The sequence below is a fragment of the Bubalus kerabau genome, chromosome 8 (assembly GCF_029407905.1).
Source record: "Bubalus kerabau isolate K-KA32 ecotype Philippines breed swamp buffalo chromosome 8, PCC_UOA_SB_1v2, whole genome shotgun sequence".
In the NCBI taxonomy this organism is placed as follows: domain Eukaryota; kingdom Metazoa; phylum Chordata; class Mammalia; order Artiodactyla; family Bovidae; genus Bubalus; species Bubalus kerabau.
Window position 1 is genome coordinate 116157387 of NC_073631.1, and position 19254 is coordinate 116176640.

General features: G+C 52.2%; 2 protein-coding genes across 4 annotated transcripts in view; both read left to right on the top strand.

The window, feature by feature from the left end:
- LOC129659652 (zinc finger protein 862-like) overlaps positions 1-11147 on the top strand; it is a 20053-nt gene extending 8906 nt beyond the window's left edge. For 2 of the 3 annotated variants that reach the window (XM_055591240.1, XM_055591241.1), the window contains exons 2-5: positions 2303-2398; positions 5854-5961; positions 7225-9339; positions 10960-11147. In XM_055591240.1, the coding sequence (XP_055447215.1) occupies positions 2332-2398; positions 5854-5961; positions 7225-9339; positions 10960-11147 (2478 nt within the window). In that variant the 5' untranslated portion in view covers positions 2303-2331. The remainder of the gene's footprint in view (positions 1-2302; positions 2399-5853; positions 5962-7224; positions 9340-10959) is intronic. The other variant, XM_055591242.1, reaches the window with a different exon arrangement.
- A 3013-nt stretch (positions 11148-14160) lies between these two features.
- Positions 14161-19254, top strand: ATP6V0E2 (ATPase H+ transporting V0 subunit e2). Its single transcript, XM_055591244.1, has 4 exons — positions 14161-14291; positions 15704-15751; positions 17135-17249; positions 17616-19254. The coding sequence occupies exons 1-3, from the start codon at positions 14188-14190 to the stop codon at positions 17226-17228; spliced, it is 246 nt and encodes an 81-aa protein (XP_055447219.1). The 5' UTR covers positions 14161-14187; the 3' UTR covers positions 17229-17249; positions 17616-19254.

The following is a 19254-nucleotide window of genomic DNA, read 5'->3' on the forward strand; positions in this document are numbered from 1 at the left end:
ATAAAGAAATAGAGTACTTAGACAATAACCAACTAGATCTAATAGATATCTACTAGATACAGCACTCTAGCAATATTCACATTCTTTGCATATGCACGTGAGGCATTAGATTATGTTTGGTAACAAATTAAGCCTCAATAGATTAAAAAAAAATAGATATTAAACAGTATCTTCTCCAAATATAATGGGATGAGGTTAGAAATCAAAAACAAAGAAAACTGGAAAATTCACAAAATTGTGGAAATTAAGCAATTTTAAACAACCAATGGATTAAGGAAGAGAATCACAAGATAAATTAGAAGATACTTAAAGATGAGTGAAAACAAAAACAACATATCATTTTGATGTGGGATAGAATAAGTGGTGCTAAGGGGGATATTTATAGCTATAAATGCTTCCATTAAAAACAAGAAAGATCTTAAATCAACAACCTAACTTTACAACTTAAGGAACTAGGAAAAGAAGAATAAACTAGACCCAAAGCTGGCAGAGGGAAGCAAATGATAAGGGTTAGAGCAGACATAAATAGACAATAGAAAAACAATAGAGAAAAATCAGTGGAAACAAACGTTGGTTCTTTGCAAAGATCAACAAAATTGACAAACCTTTACCTACATAGACTAAGAGGCACAAGCAACAGAGAAAAAAATAGACAAGTTGGGCTTTACGAAAACTGTAAAATTTTGTGCATCAAAGGACATATAACCCAGGAATTGTCTAGTGGTCCAGTGGTTAAGACTTTGTGCTCTCACTTTAGAGGGCCTGGGTTCAATCCCTGGTTGGGGAACTAAGATCCCACAAGCCATGTGGCATGGCCAGAAAAAGGAAAAACAAACAAACAAACAAACAACACATAAACCTAATACAAAGTCAGCACACACAATGGGAGAAAATATTAGCAAACCATATATCAGATTAGGGGTTAATACCAGACTATACAGAGACCTCCTAAAACTCAACAGCAATAAACCTGATTAAAAATGGATACAGGACTTGAATAGGCATTTCTTCAAAGAAGATGTACAAATGGCCAGTAAACACATGAAAAGATAATATCACTCATCATTAGGGAAACATAGATCAATGCTACAATGAGATACCACCTCACACCCATTAGGATGGCTACTATCAAAAAAATGGAAAACAAGTACTGATGAAGTTGTGAAGAAATTAGAATCCTTATGCTTTGTTGGTGGGAATATATAATGGTACTGTCACTGTGGGAAACAATATGGCAGTTTCTCAAAGAGCTAAAGAATTATGTGTGTATGTGTCAGTTGCTCAGTTGTGTCTGACTCTGCGACCCCCATGGACTGTAGCCCACCAGGCTCCTCTGTCCAAGGGATTCGCCAGGCAAGAGTACTGGAGTGGGTTGCCATTTCCTTCTCCAAGAATTATCCTATGACCCAGCAATTCTACTTCTGGGTATATATCCAAAATAATTGAAAGCAAGGTTTAAACAGAATAGCAGCAATATTTTCAGAATATTCTGAAAACAGAATAGCAGCATTATTCACGATAGCTAAAGTGTGGAAGGAACCCAAATGTCCATGGATGGATGAATGGATGAGCAAATGTAACCTATACATACAATGGAATATTATTCAGCCTTGAAATGGAAGGAAATTCTGACACATGTCAAAACATCGATGAACCTTGAGGACATGCTAGGTGAAATAAGCCAGTCACAAAATGATAAAAACTATGATTCTGTTTACAGTAAATAATCTGAAAAAGTACTTAGAATGGTCAAATTCAGAGAGACAGGGACTTTCCTGGTGGTCCAGTGGTTAAGAATCTACCTTCCAGTTTAAGTGATGCAGGTGTGATGCCTGGTCAGGGATCTTAAGATTCCACCTGCCTTGATGCAGCTAGGCCCATGGGTCAGTTTATGTCTTCAGTTTTTTCTAGGCCCGGGTTCCTGAGTAGTCCCACAACTCCAGGAAATGCAGGTCATATGTCATTTCCATTAGGCAGAGGAAAGAAGCCACCCCACTCTACCCTTCCCCATGGTAGTATGGGGGACTCACAGTACACCCAACAGCTCTTTCCAGAAACATCTCTAATACCCAACTCCCTGACCTCTTCAAGTCCAGTGTTCTGACTCCCTCTTGGTGGCGGAGCTTTGGGTTACAGCCCAGTGTTTCAGCCATTCTTTCCAAGTAGGGCTTCGGTGGTCTAGCTTTGGAATGGGGAAAGAGTTGGCTCCTATTTTGAGGGGGCCTTTAAAACAGGCAGACAGAACCACACTTTAATATCCTGTTGCATATATTTATTGCTATTCCTGATTTATTGATTTTAGATATTATCTATTGATTCCTACTGTGGAGGATGAAGATATGGCCCTCTTACATCACCCCAGACCCCCACTTCTCTTCCTTCCATCCTCTCAGAACAGGTATATCATACTTTTTTGGTTAATTCAATGTGAATTATTTGCCTAATTATGTATTATTTACTTTTAATCAAAGTGACATATGATGATGTTTCCTCTGCTGTAAGATTCCCCCCCCCACCCCAGAATTGAATTTTTTCTTATTTTTTATTTTGTTAGTTTTCTGTGCTATCACCACTTCTCAAGTTCTCCCTGGAATTATACAACTCCTCAAAGAGTTTCTTCCACATGATCGAACATCCCGTGACTTATCTCACTTTTTTTCTGGAGATGTCTATCACTGAGTCTTCTGTCCCTCTGCTCTGCCTAAGCTAGTTATTCTTTAGGCCTGCTGCATATCCGTGGCCTTGGACTTTCTTTTGTCTGTCCCCTATTTCCCAGATCTATTGTTTCTTTTAGGTTTACGTCTTCATTTTATTGGAGCACATCCTTCAGTAACTTTCTAAGAAAGGGTTCATGGGAGGAAATATTTTAGAGTATGTATGTCTAAAAATGCCCTTATTCTGCTCTCACAGTTGATAACTTGGTTTGGATATAGAGTTCCAGGTTGGATTTGATTATCTTCAGAATTTTGAAAGCACTGCTTTTAGGTTTTACAGGTCCTGTTGAGAAGTCTAATTACATTTTTATTCCTAAATCTTTGAACACAGCCTGTTTTTCCACTCTTAAAGGTTTTAAGATCTGTCCCAGTGTTTTGAAGTACTTAGTGCTTAATGATATAAATGTTTTTTCATCATCTTTTGTTCTAAGTATCTGGTGCTTCCCTTCCATGTGGAAACATACTTTCCAGTTTGAGGAAACATTTTTGTATTATTTCTTCCTTCCTATTTTTTCTTTCTCCCAAGTCCTATTAGTTAGATATTAGACTTTCTAAATCAAGTCCCTGGTTTTGTTTTACTTTTTACTTTTTTTCCTGTTTTCTGCTTCTGTGTTTTTTCTTCGACTTTCCTAGAGATTTCCTCCATTTTATTTTCTAACAATTCTATTTAATTTTTAAAAATTTCTTCTATCATATTTTTAATCTCAGAGTCTTCATTCCTCTTTTAATGGATAACTATTATGACTTTTCTTGGTGGGAATATTCTCCTTTTTAGGGGAGGGATTGAAATTTTGTTTTGCTTCTATCTCTGGTTCCTTCCATTCTTTTTCCTTCTTGTTTCATGTTCACGGTTTGTCTTGGATAAATATCTTTAGGTTCATTCATATTTAAGAATAAAGCCTTAAAAACTGACTGGAATCTCTGTGTGCATGGCTGGGACTCAAGGGGTAGGTTATGAAAGGTTATTGCTAAGCCGTGAAAGATGCTGGATTCTTGGCCTCCGGAGGAGAGGAATTCAGTCCAGGGCCAGTGATGAGGCTTAATTGCTCAGAGCTTTTGTGTAATAAAGTTTTATTAAAGTATAAAAGAGATAGAGAAAGCTTCTGACATGGACATCAGAAGGGAGCAGAGAGTGCCCACCTGCTAGTCTTTTGCAAGCTGTTTTATGTCTGTTAGAAAGCTATTAAACAGATAAGAGAGACACCGCAAGGCTGAGGGAGTTTCACCAGGCCCCTCTTCCACAATATGCATTTTTGAGATAGGATGGCCCCCAGCCATAAAACAATTGATATGAAATCAGCCCAAGGTTTGAGAAAAGAAAAAAAGTTAGTCTTAGGTGGAACCATTTTGAAGAAAGGCAAATTCCAAAGCCAATACATAGTTTCATTAACATAGCTTAAGAAAAATATTTCCATAAGAAAAATGCATTGGTTAGCTCAAGGTTTGAGAAAAGTTAAGTTCAGGTGGAACCAGGTGTCGTCATGGCAACACAGAATTTTAAGAAAGACCGCCTTTTAATTTTGTATAGAGAAGGAAAAATCTGACCCTTGTAGTTTGTTTCCTCCTGCCGCTTAAGGGAGAGATAAGAAATGTCTGACACTTGCAGCCTATTTGCTCCATTTGGAGACCCCTGGCCTTCCTGCCTGTTAACCTCTCAGTTACATTCACTGTAGGGTGACCATCTGTGAACCTGGATGTTTCACTGAAACACCTTCCAAAGGCTGGATCCGTAGGTATTTTGGTGAGGGGGGCTGGGGAGGGGCAGGTTTGTTTCTCTAAAGAAAACTTGTAGTCTCCTGCATGGCTGTATGCCAAGCTGGTGTTCCTGAGCCCTGGAATACAACTTCTGGTCTGTAGGCTGTCTTCATCTATTTGCATTGCAGTGCTTCTCCTTCATCTTTCACTCACCCCACCATCCCAGGGCCTAGAACCTTTCTGGTTAAGTTTTTCTGTGGACTAATCTCTCTTCTCCTCCCCGAGGGAGGGTGGTGGTATTTTCCAGTTTCCTGGACTAGGTGAGAGGAGCTGGACTTGAACAGGTCTCTTCTTGGCCACCACCTTTTGCTGCTCCTGGTGCCTCCAGGTCCTGGCTCTTGTGGGGACTCTGAGGTCAGCCTCACTTTTTTCTCCTTGTTACCCCCTCTGCTGGCGTTTGGTGTTCAGCTCTGTCAGTTCTTCTCTTTTATCTCCTTTCCTTCTAAAGATGCATTAACATTTCTAGTGCAGTGTCTCTCTTGGGCTTATGCTTCTTTTTACTGTTATTATTCCTTTGCCCTCATTTAAGAGATGTTTTAAGAAGGATATGTGTTCAGTCTACCACAGATTAATAATCTATTATATTTTCATTAGTAATAATATGTGGGTACACACACACACACACACATGAACATATAAATATGTCCCAATGATCTGAAGATGAATAGTGAAAATAGTCTCCCTTTACCTTGTTCTTCAGTCCCTCAACAGAAGTGCCCACAGTTACCAGTTGCTTGCATATGTCTTTCCAAAAAAGTTTATACACCCATTCACATTGATACATAAAAAGCATGTAAGTAGAGATGATGAATTTTATTTTAAATCAAGAGAGAAATTTTTTCACATACCCCTGAAGACTATTTATGTTTTCAGTAAAGGGCAGTGCTTAACCCAAAGACATGAGTCTCTTTGAGGCGGATTTCAGGGCCCACTGCCGGTGTAGACACAGCGTTAGGGGCCTTTCAAGTGCCCCGTGTAGTAGCCACCTGCACCAAGGCCAGCCATGGGTGTCTCTGAGAAGCACGTACAGGGGACAGTTGTTGGTGACCCTCTCCCACTTCTTGTGTGACTTTATCTTCCCTGTCTTCTTTATTTTTGGCCTCTGTATTTCTTCCTGTTTTCACCCTTTCCCCTGTAGATGTATGCAGCTGACTCATGGCTTCCATGTCTGGCCCATGGAGCTAAGGGATACCCCTAATCTGGCTGCCTTTTTTGGGTTTTAAGAATCAATTGGAACCCTAGACAGGTATGCTTTCATCGCACCCCTAGTTGAATAGATTTTATCAGGAAATACACCCGAGGCCTCCCCAGGTCTTTTGCGTGGGTTGCTTGACTTGATAGTCCAGGGCCGTGACGTCACTATGACTCTTTGTCCCTGAAACAGGGCCTGCTGCTGCCAAACCAGACCTAATCTCAAAACTGGAGCGGAGAGCTGCACCCTGGATCAGAGACCCACATGGGCCAAAGTGGGGGAAAGGCCGTCCTCCTCCAGGTGGGTCTTGATCTACCAGGCGCTTGAATTGTCTGTCCGGGGGCCAGGCAGCTACAGCACGTCACACAGTGTCAGTTCAGCCACACTCGTGTGACTCTATTGTGCATGGGGCCCTGTGTTAGGCCCTGGGTAGAAAAACATGAATATGAAACTAACCCTGCCTTCAGAGCATAGAATAGTCTGAGAAACTGGGACTGTTTGGGAAAAGTAAGGAGCTTCGATGAGTGGAGGTGAAACCAGGATGGTGTGGTAGAGCTGATGGGGGAGATACGTGGTGGACACTGGTCATGAGGAGCCATGTGACCCACAGGCCGTGAGCCTCGCCTCCCTCCCCCTGCTCCTCTGTGTTTAGCGTCAACACTGCTGGTCTGTGGGAGTCAGCAGGTCTGCATATGTCTGTCAGTAACTTATTGGCCCCTAGCTACTGTGTTGGAGAAGGCAATGGAACCCCACTCCAGTACTCTTGCCTGGAAAATCCCATGGACGGAGGAGCCTGGTAGGCTGCAGTCCATGGGGTCGCTAAGAGTTGGACCGACTGAGCGACTTCACTTTCACTTTTCACTTTCATGCATTGGAGAAGGAAATGGCAACCCACTCCAGTGTTCTTGCCTGGAGAATCCCAGGGACGGCAGAGCCTGGTGGGCTGCCGTCTATGTGGTCACACAGAGTCGGACACGACTGAAGTGACTTAGCAGCAGCAGCTACTGTGTAAACCTCCATGCCCCCTTTGTTTCTCAGGCTAATAAGACTTATGGATGTTTGCCCTCATTTCTTTATGGTGCCTCGAAAGAGGATTAAGACCATCCAACAGCATCTACGGCCAAGGTGGTTAATTAAGCTTATGAGCATCTGATGTCACTTGATCCCAGGGTAGCTGTGTGGGTAGAGAAGGGGTGGCTGGCTGAAGCAACCATGAGGATTAGCACATAACCCATGGGGAGCCAGACTGACTTTCAGAGAAAATAATGGGAAAGGGTTTCAAGAGAAGCCACTCCTGGGAAGATCCCCTGGAGAAGGGGACAGCTACCCACTCCAGTATTCTGGCCTGGAGAATTCCATGGACTGTATAGTCCATGGGGTTGCAAAGAGTCCAACACGACTGAGCAACTTTTCACTTTTCACTTTCTGATTTCTAGAAAGGTGGAGCCCATCCATCTTCTCTACTTTGCATAAGGGGTACTTACTGAATTGGGGTGTCTTAGCTGATAGGAGGCTGCAGAGTCCTGGGCAGCAAAACCAAGCACAGTCTGATTTGCCCCAAAGGGAAAAAGAAGATGGTGGCCGTTAGAGAGGCACACACACAGGCCTCAGCTGTAGAGTCCTCGTGGCTTCCAGTTCCTTCTGTGGAGACGTGTACCTCCTACTGCAGGCCCCGCCTTTGTGAACTGGAGGCAGATGGACAGGCGAAAATCAAGAGGACTTACAGACCCCGCTCAATTCAGAGGTCGTGGTTTGGGCAGTTCCCGTGGTTAGTGATGGATCCCAAAGAGACCAAGCTTTTCTGCTCAGCTTGCAAAGAAAGGCCTAGTCTCCATGACAGATCATCCCGGCTGGTCCGCGGCTACACGGGCCCTTTCAAAGTGGAGACTTTAAAGTACCATGAAGTCAGCAAAGCACACAAGCTCTGTGTCAACACCGTGGAAGTCAGGGAGGACGCCCCACAGGCCGCCGCAGTCCCCGAGATCTCCAGTGACCTGATGGCCAACATGGAGCACTTTTTCCATGCCGCCTACTCGATCGCGTACCACTCGAGGCCCCTGAACGACTTCGAGAAGATCCTGCAGCTCCTCCAGAGCACGGGGACCATGATTTTGGGCAAGTACCGAAACCGTACCGCCTGCACGCAGTTCATCAAGCACATCTCCGAGACTCTGAAGAAGGAGATCTTGGAGGACGTGCGCAACTCCCCGTGCCTGAGCGTGCTGCTGGACGGCGCCACGGACGCCTCCGACCAGTCCTGCGTGGGCATCTACCTGCGCTACTTAAAGGGGACGGAGATGAAGGAGTCTTACCTCACGCTGGCCCCCCTCCACAGCGAGACGGCCGACGGATACTTCGAGACCATCATCTCGGCTCTGGACGAGCTGGACATCCCCTTCCGGAAGCCGGGCTGGGTGGTGGGCCTGGGAACTGACGGCTCCGCCCCGCTGCGCTGCGGGGGCGGCCTGGTGGAGAAGCTCCAGGAGATCCTGCCCCGGCTGCTGCCAGTGCACTGCGTGGCCCACCGGCTCCCCCTGGCCGTGGTCGACGCCTGCGGGGGCATTGGCCTGGTCAAGAAGTGTGACCGGCACATCCGAACCGTCTTCAAGTTCTACCAGTCCTCCAACAAGAGGCTGAATGAGCTGCAGGAAGGCGCGGCTCCCCTGGAGCAGGAAATGGTCCGCCTGAAGGACCTGAATGCAGTCAGGTGGGTAGCCAGCGAGAGGCGCACGCTGAACGCGCTCACCCTGAGCTGGCCCGCCCTGGCCAGGCACCTCCAGAGCGTGGCGGACGCGGGTGGGCAGGTTGGGCACAGGGCCCAAGGCATGCTGAAGCTGATGAAGGGCTTCCATTTCCTCAAGTTCTGCCACTTCCTCTTGGACTTCCTGAGCCTCTACCGGCCTTTGTCCGAGGTATGCCAGAAGGAGATCGTGCTGATCACCGAGGTGAACGCCACGCTGGGGCGGGCCTACGTGGCACTGGAGACCCTCCGTCACCGGGCAGGCCCCAAAGAGGAAGAGTTCAATGCTGGCTTCAGGGACGGGCGGCTCCACGGCATCGTGCTGGAGAGGACTGAGACGTCAGAACAGTGGTTCCAGGCAGACAGGGAGAGAGTGGTCCTGACGGGGATCGAATACCTCCAGCGGAGGTTTGACGCTGACCGTCCCCCGCAGCTCAGGAACATGGAGGTGTTTGACACCAAGGCCTGGCCAAGTGGGATGGCCCTGGCCAGTTTCGGGAATGACGACATCCTGACCCTGGCCAGGTATTTTGAGCTCTCACTACCCCCAGGATACAGCGAGGAGGCTCTGCTGGAGGAGTGGCTGGGCCTGAAGGCCATGGCCCAGAACCTGCCCTTCTCCATGCTGTGCAAGCACGCGCTGGCCCAGCACCGCCGCTTCCCCCTGCTCAGCCGGCTCCTGGCCCTGGTGGTCTGCGTGCCTGTCTCCACCTCCTGCTGTGAGCGCGGATTCAGTGCCATGAACCGGATCAGGACCGAAGAGAGGACCAAGCTCTCCAATGAAGTGATCAACATGCTTATGATGACGGCCGTGAATGGTGTGGCGGTCACAGAGTATGACCCCCAGCCGGCCATCCAGCACTGGTACCTGACCTCCTCAGGCCGGCGGTTCAGCCACGTCTACACCTGTGCCCCGGTGCCGCCCCGCTCCCACGCAAGTAAGTATGCACAGCAGAGCTCCTAGACGCAGGGACACTAAAGAGGAGAACCTCAGCTTCCCAGGCCCGCCCTGAGCTGACAGCCTGGTAGATTCCGCTCAAGTCAGCCGTCACCACAGATTTGCTCTAAGGGGTCACGTGCTTAACTGTTTGCTAGACCGGTGGGTGCTCAGGACAGGTCACCTTTATAATTCAGCTAGACAGGCTGGGCGCCCACACTGCAGGCTGCAGGGCGCAGCACTAAGAGCAGGAAGTTCCAGAGCCAGGCTGCCCAGGTTCAAGTTCTAGTCGTGCCGCTAACTAGCATGTGACCTCGGGCAACTTAATCTCTCTGTACTTTGGTTTTTCATCTGCAAAGTGAATTAATGACTCTGGGAGATGGGAAGGGACAGGGAAGCCTAGAGTGCTGCAGTCCATGGGGTTGGGAAGAGTTGTTTACAACTTGGTGACTGAACAACAACAACAAAGGTGCTTAGAACAGTGTCTGGCGAGTAATACCCATGGTGTCCGTTAAAGGTTCAGCTATGACCAGGACTAACTCGAGGACTGGATGAGTGAGGGCAGGGACACCACCTTGTCATGGGCTGTGGGGACCCTGTTTGCAGCAGGAAGAGGTCAGTGCAGGTCAGAGGGGCTGTGAGGACCATGCTACGTGGAGGAGAAGGTTAGGGGTTTCAGGCAGGGGAGGGGTCCATGAGGAGAGCCTCTCAACTCGCTTGGAGGGCTGGGCCGGGACTAGGTTTGAGGGAAGTGATATTATCTTGGAGACCCAGTTACTGAAAGTCTTAAGCAAGAAATTTTCCTCTTTTCAAGTGTTCACTGAACAAAGAAAACCAGAGCTTCTCCAGGCTGTGCACGGGTCTCCGTCCTGTTGCTTCCACTCTCATTCTGTCTTGGGGTCTGTGGTCATCAGCAGTGGGCTGGCCTCAGGGCTGACAGGCTCCGTGGGGAGCAGGGTGGCCCTGGGCCTGCTGCTGGGTGGTGGGTGCAGGGAGGTGGGTGGCAGAAATGGGGAGAAGGAAAGAGGGTGCTTCTGAGATAGGGTCCTTCACCCAGCATCTGTTGAACGAGTTGCTCTTTGAGCCTGGCCCCCGGGGGTGGAGGAGAAGGTGCCCTCATCCATGCCCTTCTGCAGGTAGTAATCACAGGGCAATGGGACTATACCTCTGAAGCAAACAGAGAACCCAGCCAGATTTTATATAACAAAGCCTTCCTCCCCAGGCAGTTTCTCAGCCTTGGCACTGTGGACATTCGGGGCCAGATAGTTTTTTGTTGTGGGGGCCCGTCCTGTGCTCAGCCAACCCCGGCTTGCCCACTGCACACCCAGTGGTTACCAGCAGCACCTTCCCAGTTGTAGGAATCGGAAACGTCTCCCTCCAGACTCTGCCTAGGGTCCCCTGGGGGCAGAATCGCCCCGTGAGCTCTGCTGCCCTCGGGTGGAAGAGTCCGCCAAGTGGGACTCACTTGAGCCCCAGAGAGCAGTCCTTGTCCGCCTCCAGTCTGTTCTGCCGGGGGTTACTCTCCCAGCCTCCCTTGGGTGCAGCTGGATGTGAGGGGGATGGATGATCACCTGAACTGTTCTCTCCTGTTCACTGTGGCTTCTCTTTCCTCCCACACGAGGGGCAGGGCTCAGGAAGAAGACTGGCACGCTCTGCAGGGAGGAGCCCACTGCCTGGAAGCCGCCCGGCCCGTCCTGCAGGGAACCGGTGGAGGTCCTGACGGCCTGCGTCCTGGAGCCTCCTGAGAGGCTACCGTGTCCCCTCCTTGGCCAGGAGGCCCCAGGCTGTCCTGCTAAAGCACTCCTGTAGTAGGAGCAGGAATCTGAGGGGTTCATTCCTTGGAGCCCCATGCTGCCCTGGCCTTGTGATCGTGGTGACAGGCCCTGGGATTCAAGGCCACCCGAGTCTTCACTGGGTGGGACGCTAAGCACTGGGAGGTGGGCAGTGACAAGGCAGTTAAAGCCACACCCCGGGGAGGCCGGGGGTCAGGAGGTGCACGGCCTGTTTCCCGGGGCCCTTCTCCAGGCCCAGGGGGACCTCACAGCACTTAAATTTGCATAGAGATTCTATCTCAAGCTCATTTTCAAGATGCTTCAGTACGTAATCCCATCATGAAACCCTCAGCTTCTGGTGGCAAGAAGACTTTTCTGAAGTGGGAATGACAGCTGGGGGAAGGGCTTGAAGGAGCACTCCGGCCCCTGGGTAGTTGGGGAGCATCCAGGGGGCCACCCACAGCCTGAGGCATGAGGTGAGGGCAGAGGGTGAGCAGGACTGGGGCCAGCCTGGCTCTGGGCTCTGTCCCCCTGGCTCCATAGCAGAAGCAGGGAAGTCTCAACACACGGGAGACCTGCCTCAGAGGCTGTCTTTGCCTCATCGCGGGGCCTGCCTCTAGGATGCAGCAAGCAGAATCCCTGCACCCTGAGCAACCAACAGCTCCTAGACGGGAGGAGTGTCTCCCTGGAGGGGCCCGGTGCTTCCCACCAGTCCAGCCTCTATGTCATGCCGAGCTCTGGATTTCTGCGGAGCAGAGCGTAAGGATGAGTTTGCACTTGGGGGGCTTGGGATCCAGCCCCAGCTCTGCTTCAGGCAGTGGGTCAACCGTGATGGCCCCTTCCCTGTCTCCTGTGCCTTCACGTCCCTCTATGTGAAACGGCAGCAGAGAAGCCAAGTGCCTGTTAGTGCCCGGCCTCCACGGGACTGCTGGCTGACAGCTCCTCTGCGGGCAAAGACGGGCCCCAGGAGGCAGAGTGGACTTGGCTGTCATCAGCTCTTGTCCCTGTCCCTTGCTACCGATGTCCTTATTGTGGGAGGAGGTGCCCTCAGCATAATGGTCTAGTCCATTCTTCCCAGAGGTGCTCTGGGGACCAGCCTGGGAATCAATAGGGGTGTTGGTTTAAATGTTTCAACGCAGACCCACCTGATCAGCTCCCTGGGACTGTTTCCCACAGACCCCCAGGAACTTTGCGGGCTCACTGAAGCCTGAGAAGACCACCCCGGCAGCACAGAGGGTGTCCCACACGATTTGGTTCCCCTTGCCTCTCCCCGTCTCCGTTTCCACCAGGAAGTAGGGTATGTTTCCTTCCAGGGCAGCTGCTCTGGGGAGGCCTAGGCTGCTTGACTGGCCGAGTACGACGTGGTGTCTGCCTCCCGCCTTCCTTCCCACAGGTGGGAAACCAGGGGAGCTTGGAGGGAAGGCTTCTGCCTTTCTCTGGCTTTAGACAGGCAAGATGTAGCGCTCCATCCTGGCTTGCTGCTGGGCCCCAGGTGGGGTCCCTGCTCTGTGCTTCAGGCCCAAGCAGTCTGACCCTTGAGCAGACCCCGGAAGGGTGCTGAGAGCCCCTGAGATGTTGGTACCAAGTGCCTCATGGGCAGAACCTATGGTTCCCAGTGTTCCTGACTCTGCCTTACTGCCATCACTTTCCTGTTTTCTTCAGCTTTGAGCCAAGAATTTTGTTCTCGCTTCCTGCCTTTTAACCTTTGGCACTGTCTCCAGCGCTGTGTCCTGGGGGCTGAGGTGTACCATGGGCCTTTGGAGCTCTGGCCCGGCCACTGTCCACACAGCCAAGATGGAGCCCAGGCCTCCCGACCCATTCACATGGGGCTCTACAGGGAGTTGAGGAATCCGCCCTCGGCCAGTGGAAGAGAGACGGGTCCTTTCAAATGGGGGTTTTATAGCTCCCACCATTGGGATTCCCATTGAGTGACATTCCCGCAGCATCCTCCCCGTGGCAGCTGCCATTCTTTAAGACTCCTCAGAGCAAGAGACTAGTCCTGCCAGCACCACTGTGCGTTAGCCCCACTGCACAAACCCCACGTGAGGCGGAGGCCCACCAGAGCTGCCCCTGCCCCTCCACACCTGTGCTCTCAGGAAGCCTCCAGTGCCAGCTGTGAGAAACTTGGGCCCCTTGGGCAGGGGGACTACTGAAAATGCTGTTTATCATGGGAAGTTACGCTGCCCAGTTTCTCAAGGAGCACAGCCATGCTCTGGCTCCCGTCTGTTAGCTCATGGAAAAGAGGACGCTGGCCATTTTGGGGAGGACCCCAGGGCCGAAGCATGGCGAGACCCCCCCCCCCCCAACCCCTACCCTTGCCCAGGCTGGCTCCTGCGTTTTGTTTCAAGAGTCTGGCAGCCTTTCAGACCCCAGGGCCTGGAGACCCCACTGTTGGAGAGCCTGCCTACTTTTTCCTGGAGAAAACAAGCTGAAGGGCGCTGGGAATGGAAGGAGCGAGCGCTCTGTCTTTGGCCAGAGCCCTTGCCCTGCCTCCACTCTCGTTCCCCGCCTGTGGTGTCCATAGCGATGCCGAGAGGGCTGACAAGCTCAGTGACCAGCGGTATAACCGACAACGTGAGTGCAATAGCCATAGAGACCAGGTAGGAGGTGGGGGCCGGCCCCCGCCCTTGCCAGACGCGGAGGAGGTCAGCTCCTCCAGACCTTTTCCTTCCCTCAAACCCACGTTCAGTTCCTAGGGTGCTAAGGACCAGGTGATGATGGGCCTGTTCCCTCCATCCAGGGGTCCGTCTGCCGAGGTCCACTTCTCTGGTTTCAAAGATGTGCAAAACACGGTTTAAGAAAACCATGTTCGATTCTCAACCTTTGTGCTATCCGAATAAAGCGTAGCTTTTCCCCATATGTGTCTCTATCCCATAAATCCTATAGGAAACCGGCTGGGCGGATCAAAGTACCCCTCCGTCCAGAGTGTCTAGCTGCCGCGCATGCGCGAGCGGGGCGGCAGAAAGCGCTCTCTCGGGGCGGCGGGGTCCTGCTGCGCATGCTCGGAGTCCCCTGCCCGGCCGTGACAGGTACCCAGCGGAGCATCCGCAGCTCTGACCCGCATCCCGCGCCTGGCCATGACGGCGCACTCCTTCGCCCTCCCGGTCGTCATCTTCACCACGTTCTGGGGCCTCATCGGCATCGCTGGGCCCTGGTTCGTGCCCAAAGGACCCAACCGCGGGTAAGGATCGCGCGCGGCCCAGCCTCCTTGGGGACCCCTCTGCGCCTGGGCCCACCCCTCCTCCAGCGCGAGGCGGCAGCGGGGCAGCGGGCACTGGTCCCGGCGCGCAGCGCCCCAGTCCTCCTCCCGGGTCCGCGCTGGGCCGCGTACAACCGGAAACAGGCGGGCTGTCGGGTCCAAAGGGCAGAGAAGGTCGTGCTGTCGAAAGGAGGAGACAGCTACGCCCGCGCCGCTCCCTGCCCCCGCGCCTGGGAAGGTGAAGTCTGGTGAGCCACTGATGCAGCTTGTCCATTCCTGCCCAGCTGTGACCTTGAGCGTCCCTCACCCCTTCAAGCCTCACTTTCTTCTTGGGTCACTGGGGGTGATGATGACTCCTGCCTTTTAAGGCTGCTCTGAGGATTACACAAAATAATGTATATAAAACTGTTAGTTGTGCGTGGCACATGCTGTATGGAATAATTTTTAGCCAGTGTCAGTATTTCTTGGGGGCTCCCAGCAGGTTTCTATACCTGTTGCACCACTCACAGGTTTCTGCTTCATAGTCTCTTCAGCAGTGATGGGCCCTCACCCTTTGATGACAAGTTCCTCAAGGTGGAAGACTGCCTTTTTACCACTGTAGACCCCAGTGCCCAGCTCGGGACTGGCCCATGGTGCTTGGTAATGTTGAGAGAATGGATCAGATGCTGATGTCTCTGGCAGCAACCTCAAGCAGAGGTCATAGGGCCTGGTTTGGGTTAGGGTTAGCTTCAGCTGGAGGCTGCATATGGATGTTGCCTCTGTTTTTCAAAATTCTCAGGGCTGAGGTCCCATGGCCTCACCTTGTAAACCATTTTAGCGCATCAACTCTCCTACACACTGGTGAGTTTTTTCTTCTAACTGAAGTCTCTCCTGCTGCATTTAAAGCCTCTGTTTCCAGTCTTGGAGTGGGACTCAAGGCAACAAGTCCCTATTCTCAGTGTAACTGCTTACTCTGCCTCAGAGATGACCCTCGGTCTCCTTGCTTCTTGCTCTGTCTTCTGTCTTCCTTCCCTTTGCCCAGTGAATTTTGGATCCCAGAGACCACTCCACGGTGGGTGGCTGCAAACGCAGCTGTGTGCAGTGTTGTTCTCCAACATGACTCCTCTACGATGGAGAAACAGTGGGTGATGGAGAACGGAGATAGGTGAAGGGAAAAATGGATAATGTAAGTTGGATGTGGTCGAAGTTGGCTTCCCCAAGAGGTGACACTTGGAGTTTTTCTTTTCCATCTAGCAATTCTTACCCCGGAAGATCTCAGCCTCCTTGTGTTCAGGTGGCATCAAGAAGGCCAGAGGGAAAGGGGTTGGCACCAGGAGCTCTTTCTCTGGCCTTGGCCAGGCCTCCTGAGGGTGCTGCTTCCATCCATCCTGATCTGACATCCTCTTCCATTGCAGGGTGATCATCACCATGCTGGTGGCCACTGCTGTCTGCTGTTACCTCTTGTAAGTACTGCTCTCCCAGCTCCTAGTCCATGGGGGCCCTTGTCCTCCCTTCTTTCCTCCTCTCCCAGCCCTGCTCTCACCTCTGTCCTGGTACCTACACATTCAGCTCTTGAAAGGCTGAGTCTGTAAACCACAGAAGAAGAGGGGTTTGGAGTAGCAAAGACAGCGACGGGCTGGGAGTTATGAACTCTGGGTTCTGGTTCTGAGTGTATCATCTGGACAAGCTCTTGCATGTCCATGGGCTGTGGTTGTCTCATCTGTGACACGAGTGAGTGGGGCCCGCTCGGTGCCTGTTGTCCCCGATGGGCATCAGAATCCCCTGGAGAGATTGTAAAACACAGGTTTCAGGGTTCCACCTTGGACTCACTACATCATAGTTCTCACAGTCTGCACGTGGGAATCTGTATTTTTATTTAAAATTTATTTATTTGTCTGCATCAGGTCTTAGTTGCAGCACACAGGGTCTTTTGTTGCGGCATGAGGGGATTAGTTGCCCCACATGTGGGATTTTAGTTCCCCAACCAGGGATTGAACTCACATCCCTAGCACTGGAAGGCAGATTCTTAACCAGTGGACCACCAGGGAAGTCCCTCCAGGAATCTGTACTTTTAATGCATGCCCCTGAGTGCTTGTGATGCTGACTATTTAGAACCACTGGGTAAACAGTGGTCTTCAAACTTGGCTAAGTCAGTACATATAGAATACTGTCCTATATTCCAAGTCCTGGGATACAGAACACATACCAAGAGATGTGAGTGCCTGGACCATGTGAGGGGGTCAATTTCCATGTCAGTAGGGTCTAGGTGTTCTCTTTCTATAAGTGCCTTTCATGGTAGCCCCTCCCCTTTTACAAAAGAGACACTCCACCATTGCTCCCCGGTTCTATGTCAGCCTGCTCCATGTTTAAATCTCCCTGGCTGCCAAACTGACGAATAAGTCCAAGCTCTGGTTTTGAGGGAGGCCTCTCTCATGAGCAGTTGGTGGTGGCGGTTTACTCGCTCAGTCCTGTCGGACTCTTGCGACCCCATGGACTTAGCCCACCAGGCTCCTCTGTCCATGGGATTCTCCAGGTATTTAAGCCATCTTAAGTCGGAATGGCTTCCCTCTGTGCCCCTGGGGGCCGTCTTACCTCTTCTCTAACACCCTGAGTCCAGCCCCAACACAGGGATCTTATAAATCTACAAAACAAGTCACCAAACCTAAACCCAAACCCACGTGCCCTGACTGAGCCCCGGAGCTGGCTGCAGTGCGGATGTCTCCAAGGGACCCTTCCCTCTGGAAGCCAGACCATCCATGCGCTGGGTGGGTCATGTGACCACTGGCGTGACGCACAGCGGAGTTCCCGGTGCCCCGGGCTCACTGGCGCTGTGCTGTCCCTGGCAGCTGGCTCATCGCCATCTTGGCTCAGCTGAATCCCCTGTTCGGGCCCCAGCTGAAGAATGAGACCATCTGGTACGTTCGCTTCCTGTGGGAGTGACCGTCGCCTCCGCGGCCTCAGGTACTGCTGGGTGGGCGGGCGGGCGGGCAGGCAGGGGTAGGGAGGACAAGGTCAGGCAGGGTTGCAGGACTTTGCGTGTGGACGAAGGCTGTCATTTATTAAGAAGAACAAGCCCCTGAGCATCTGCTCCGCGCCCCCCACCCCGCCAACCCCACGCTGTGCTGGGCAGCACAGACAGAAGATCAGGGTCCTGGGGGGAGCACGTGGGCCCAGCCTCGCTCGTGGGTTTGCAGACCCCCGAGGAGGCAGCAGAATCTGTTGGGAGGGAGGCCTCAGGGGTCCTGGTGAGCCCCGCTCCTCAAGGCGGGGCTGGGGGGCGGGGTCTCCACCGCGAGGCCGTGACGCTGTCACGTGATGTGCTTTCAGGTGCCCCCGCTGTCCGGATGACCGTGGCTCCACTGTCCCTGATGACTCTTTTGTCACCGTCCCCCGTCTCCGTCCCCCTAGCTGTGTCCGGTCCCTCTGGGCCCCCTCCCCTAAGGCCTGCCGGGTTCTGGAAAGTCCTGTCTTCCCCAGCTCAGGAAGGCCGGGCTCAGAGCCAGCCAGAGCAGCCGATGTCCAGCCCTCAAGTTCCCTCTGCCCGCTCCTCCCCGAGTAGGTCCTGGCCGGGAGCTGACTAGGGTGGGGGCTGCCTTGAACTACAAGGGGGAGCCCAAGGCCGGCCGGGCCGTCCTGGGGAGGAGGGCTTGGAGCCAAGATGCTCCGAGGCTGGAGAGGAAGCCCTGGGGAGGAGGCCGGGTCCTGCACCGCCCGGCTCTGTGATCCCGGATCATCTGCCCGCGTGAGGTCCTCACCTGTGAGATGGGCTATGGCGAAGGCCCCTCTTGGGAGTTCTTTGATTTTCTGACATGCTTTGATGTGAAATTTCTGGAAACGTTGACATAACGGACAAACATTCACACACAAAAAGCGCCACAGTAATTTGGATCAAGATTGAAAAGCTGTATGTTCAGCATCCTTTATCCTCTGAGTCACTCAAAGGGGCTTGCTCAGAAAGTGGCATCTTCTCTGCATATCCTCTCCCCGCTTCCTCCCCGACCTGGGCCTCCCTGTCTGGGGATCAGGCTCCCTCCCTTCCCCGGGACTCAGCCTGAAGCAGCTGCACCCCTGCACCCCAGGCCTAGACTCTCTGTGGGAGGAGGATTTCTGAGCCCCTCGAGGTCACCTGGATGGAGGGAGGGTGAAGACAGACAGTTGTGAGTGAGGTGTGGGCGGTGCCGTGGGCCCTGAGGACTGTCCCCATTGTGGGCTGGGGAACCCCTGGCCTGGTGAGGACCGGAGAAAGAGCTTGCGGGCATCGGACCAGAGGGAGCCTGGGGCCCCAGCCCATGTGCTCACTTCCCCCAGCAGAGTTGGGGCAGACACCTGACAGTCCCAGAGCTGACTCGCTGTGCTGCCTCCCTGGGGCGGGGGAAGCCAGTCTCTTGTCTTTATTGACTATTTATTTGATTGGCATTCTGTTCAGCGGGCATCTGTTTTGGCGCGGTGGCAGAACATGGTATGTCTCCCCTGGATTTCTTGGCTCTGGGCTTGGCCTGTTACTCAGATGGGGCCTCCCTTTGACATTCCTCCACCCCCTTTCCAGCTCCCTTGCTGTGCTGAGCTCTGTGGCCCCCTTGGAGTGGGGGTGCTGAGTCTCGCGGCCATGTCTAGTGACTAATGAATGAAAGGTGGGGAAACTCCTGTCTGGGGGCAAAGTCCTGGCTGAGGCCAAGTTTGCTGCCTGCCGCACCCCTGCCCACCCAATTCCCGGTTCCTCGGTGGGTGGATTTGAGGGGCAGGAAAGGGGCCTGGCAGCTGCTTGGAGCTGCAGCCCTGGAGTATGGACATCAAGGACTACGTTTTCCTGAGACCTGAGAGTGAGTATAGCTTCCCGGAGTCTGCCCAGAACCAGGCCTGGCAGGAGGAGGAAGACGGAGGACTCGTTCAAGTGGAACCTTTGCCCACCTCCCAGCTGTGATTACAGAGAGTGCACGGCCTCTGGGGTTCTGCAATAAAGCCTGTC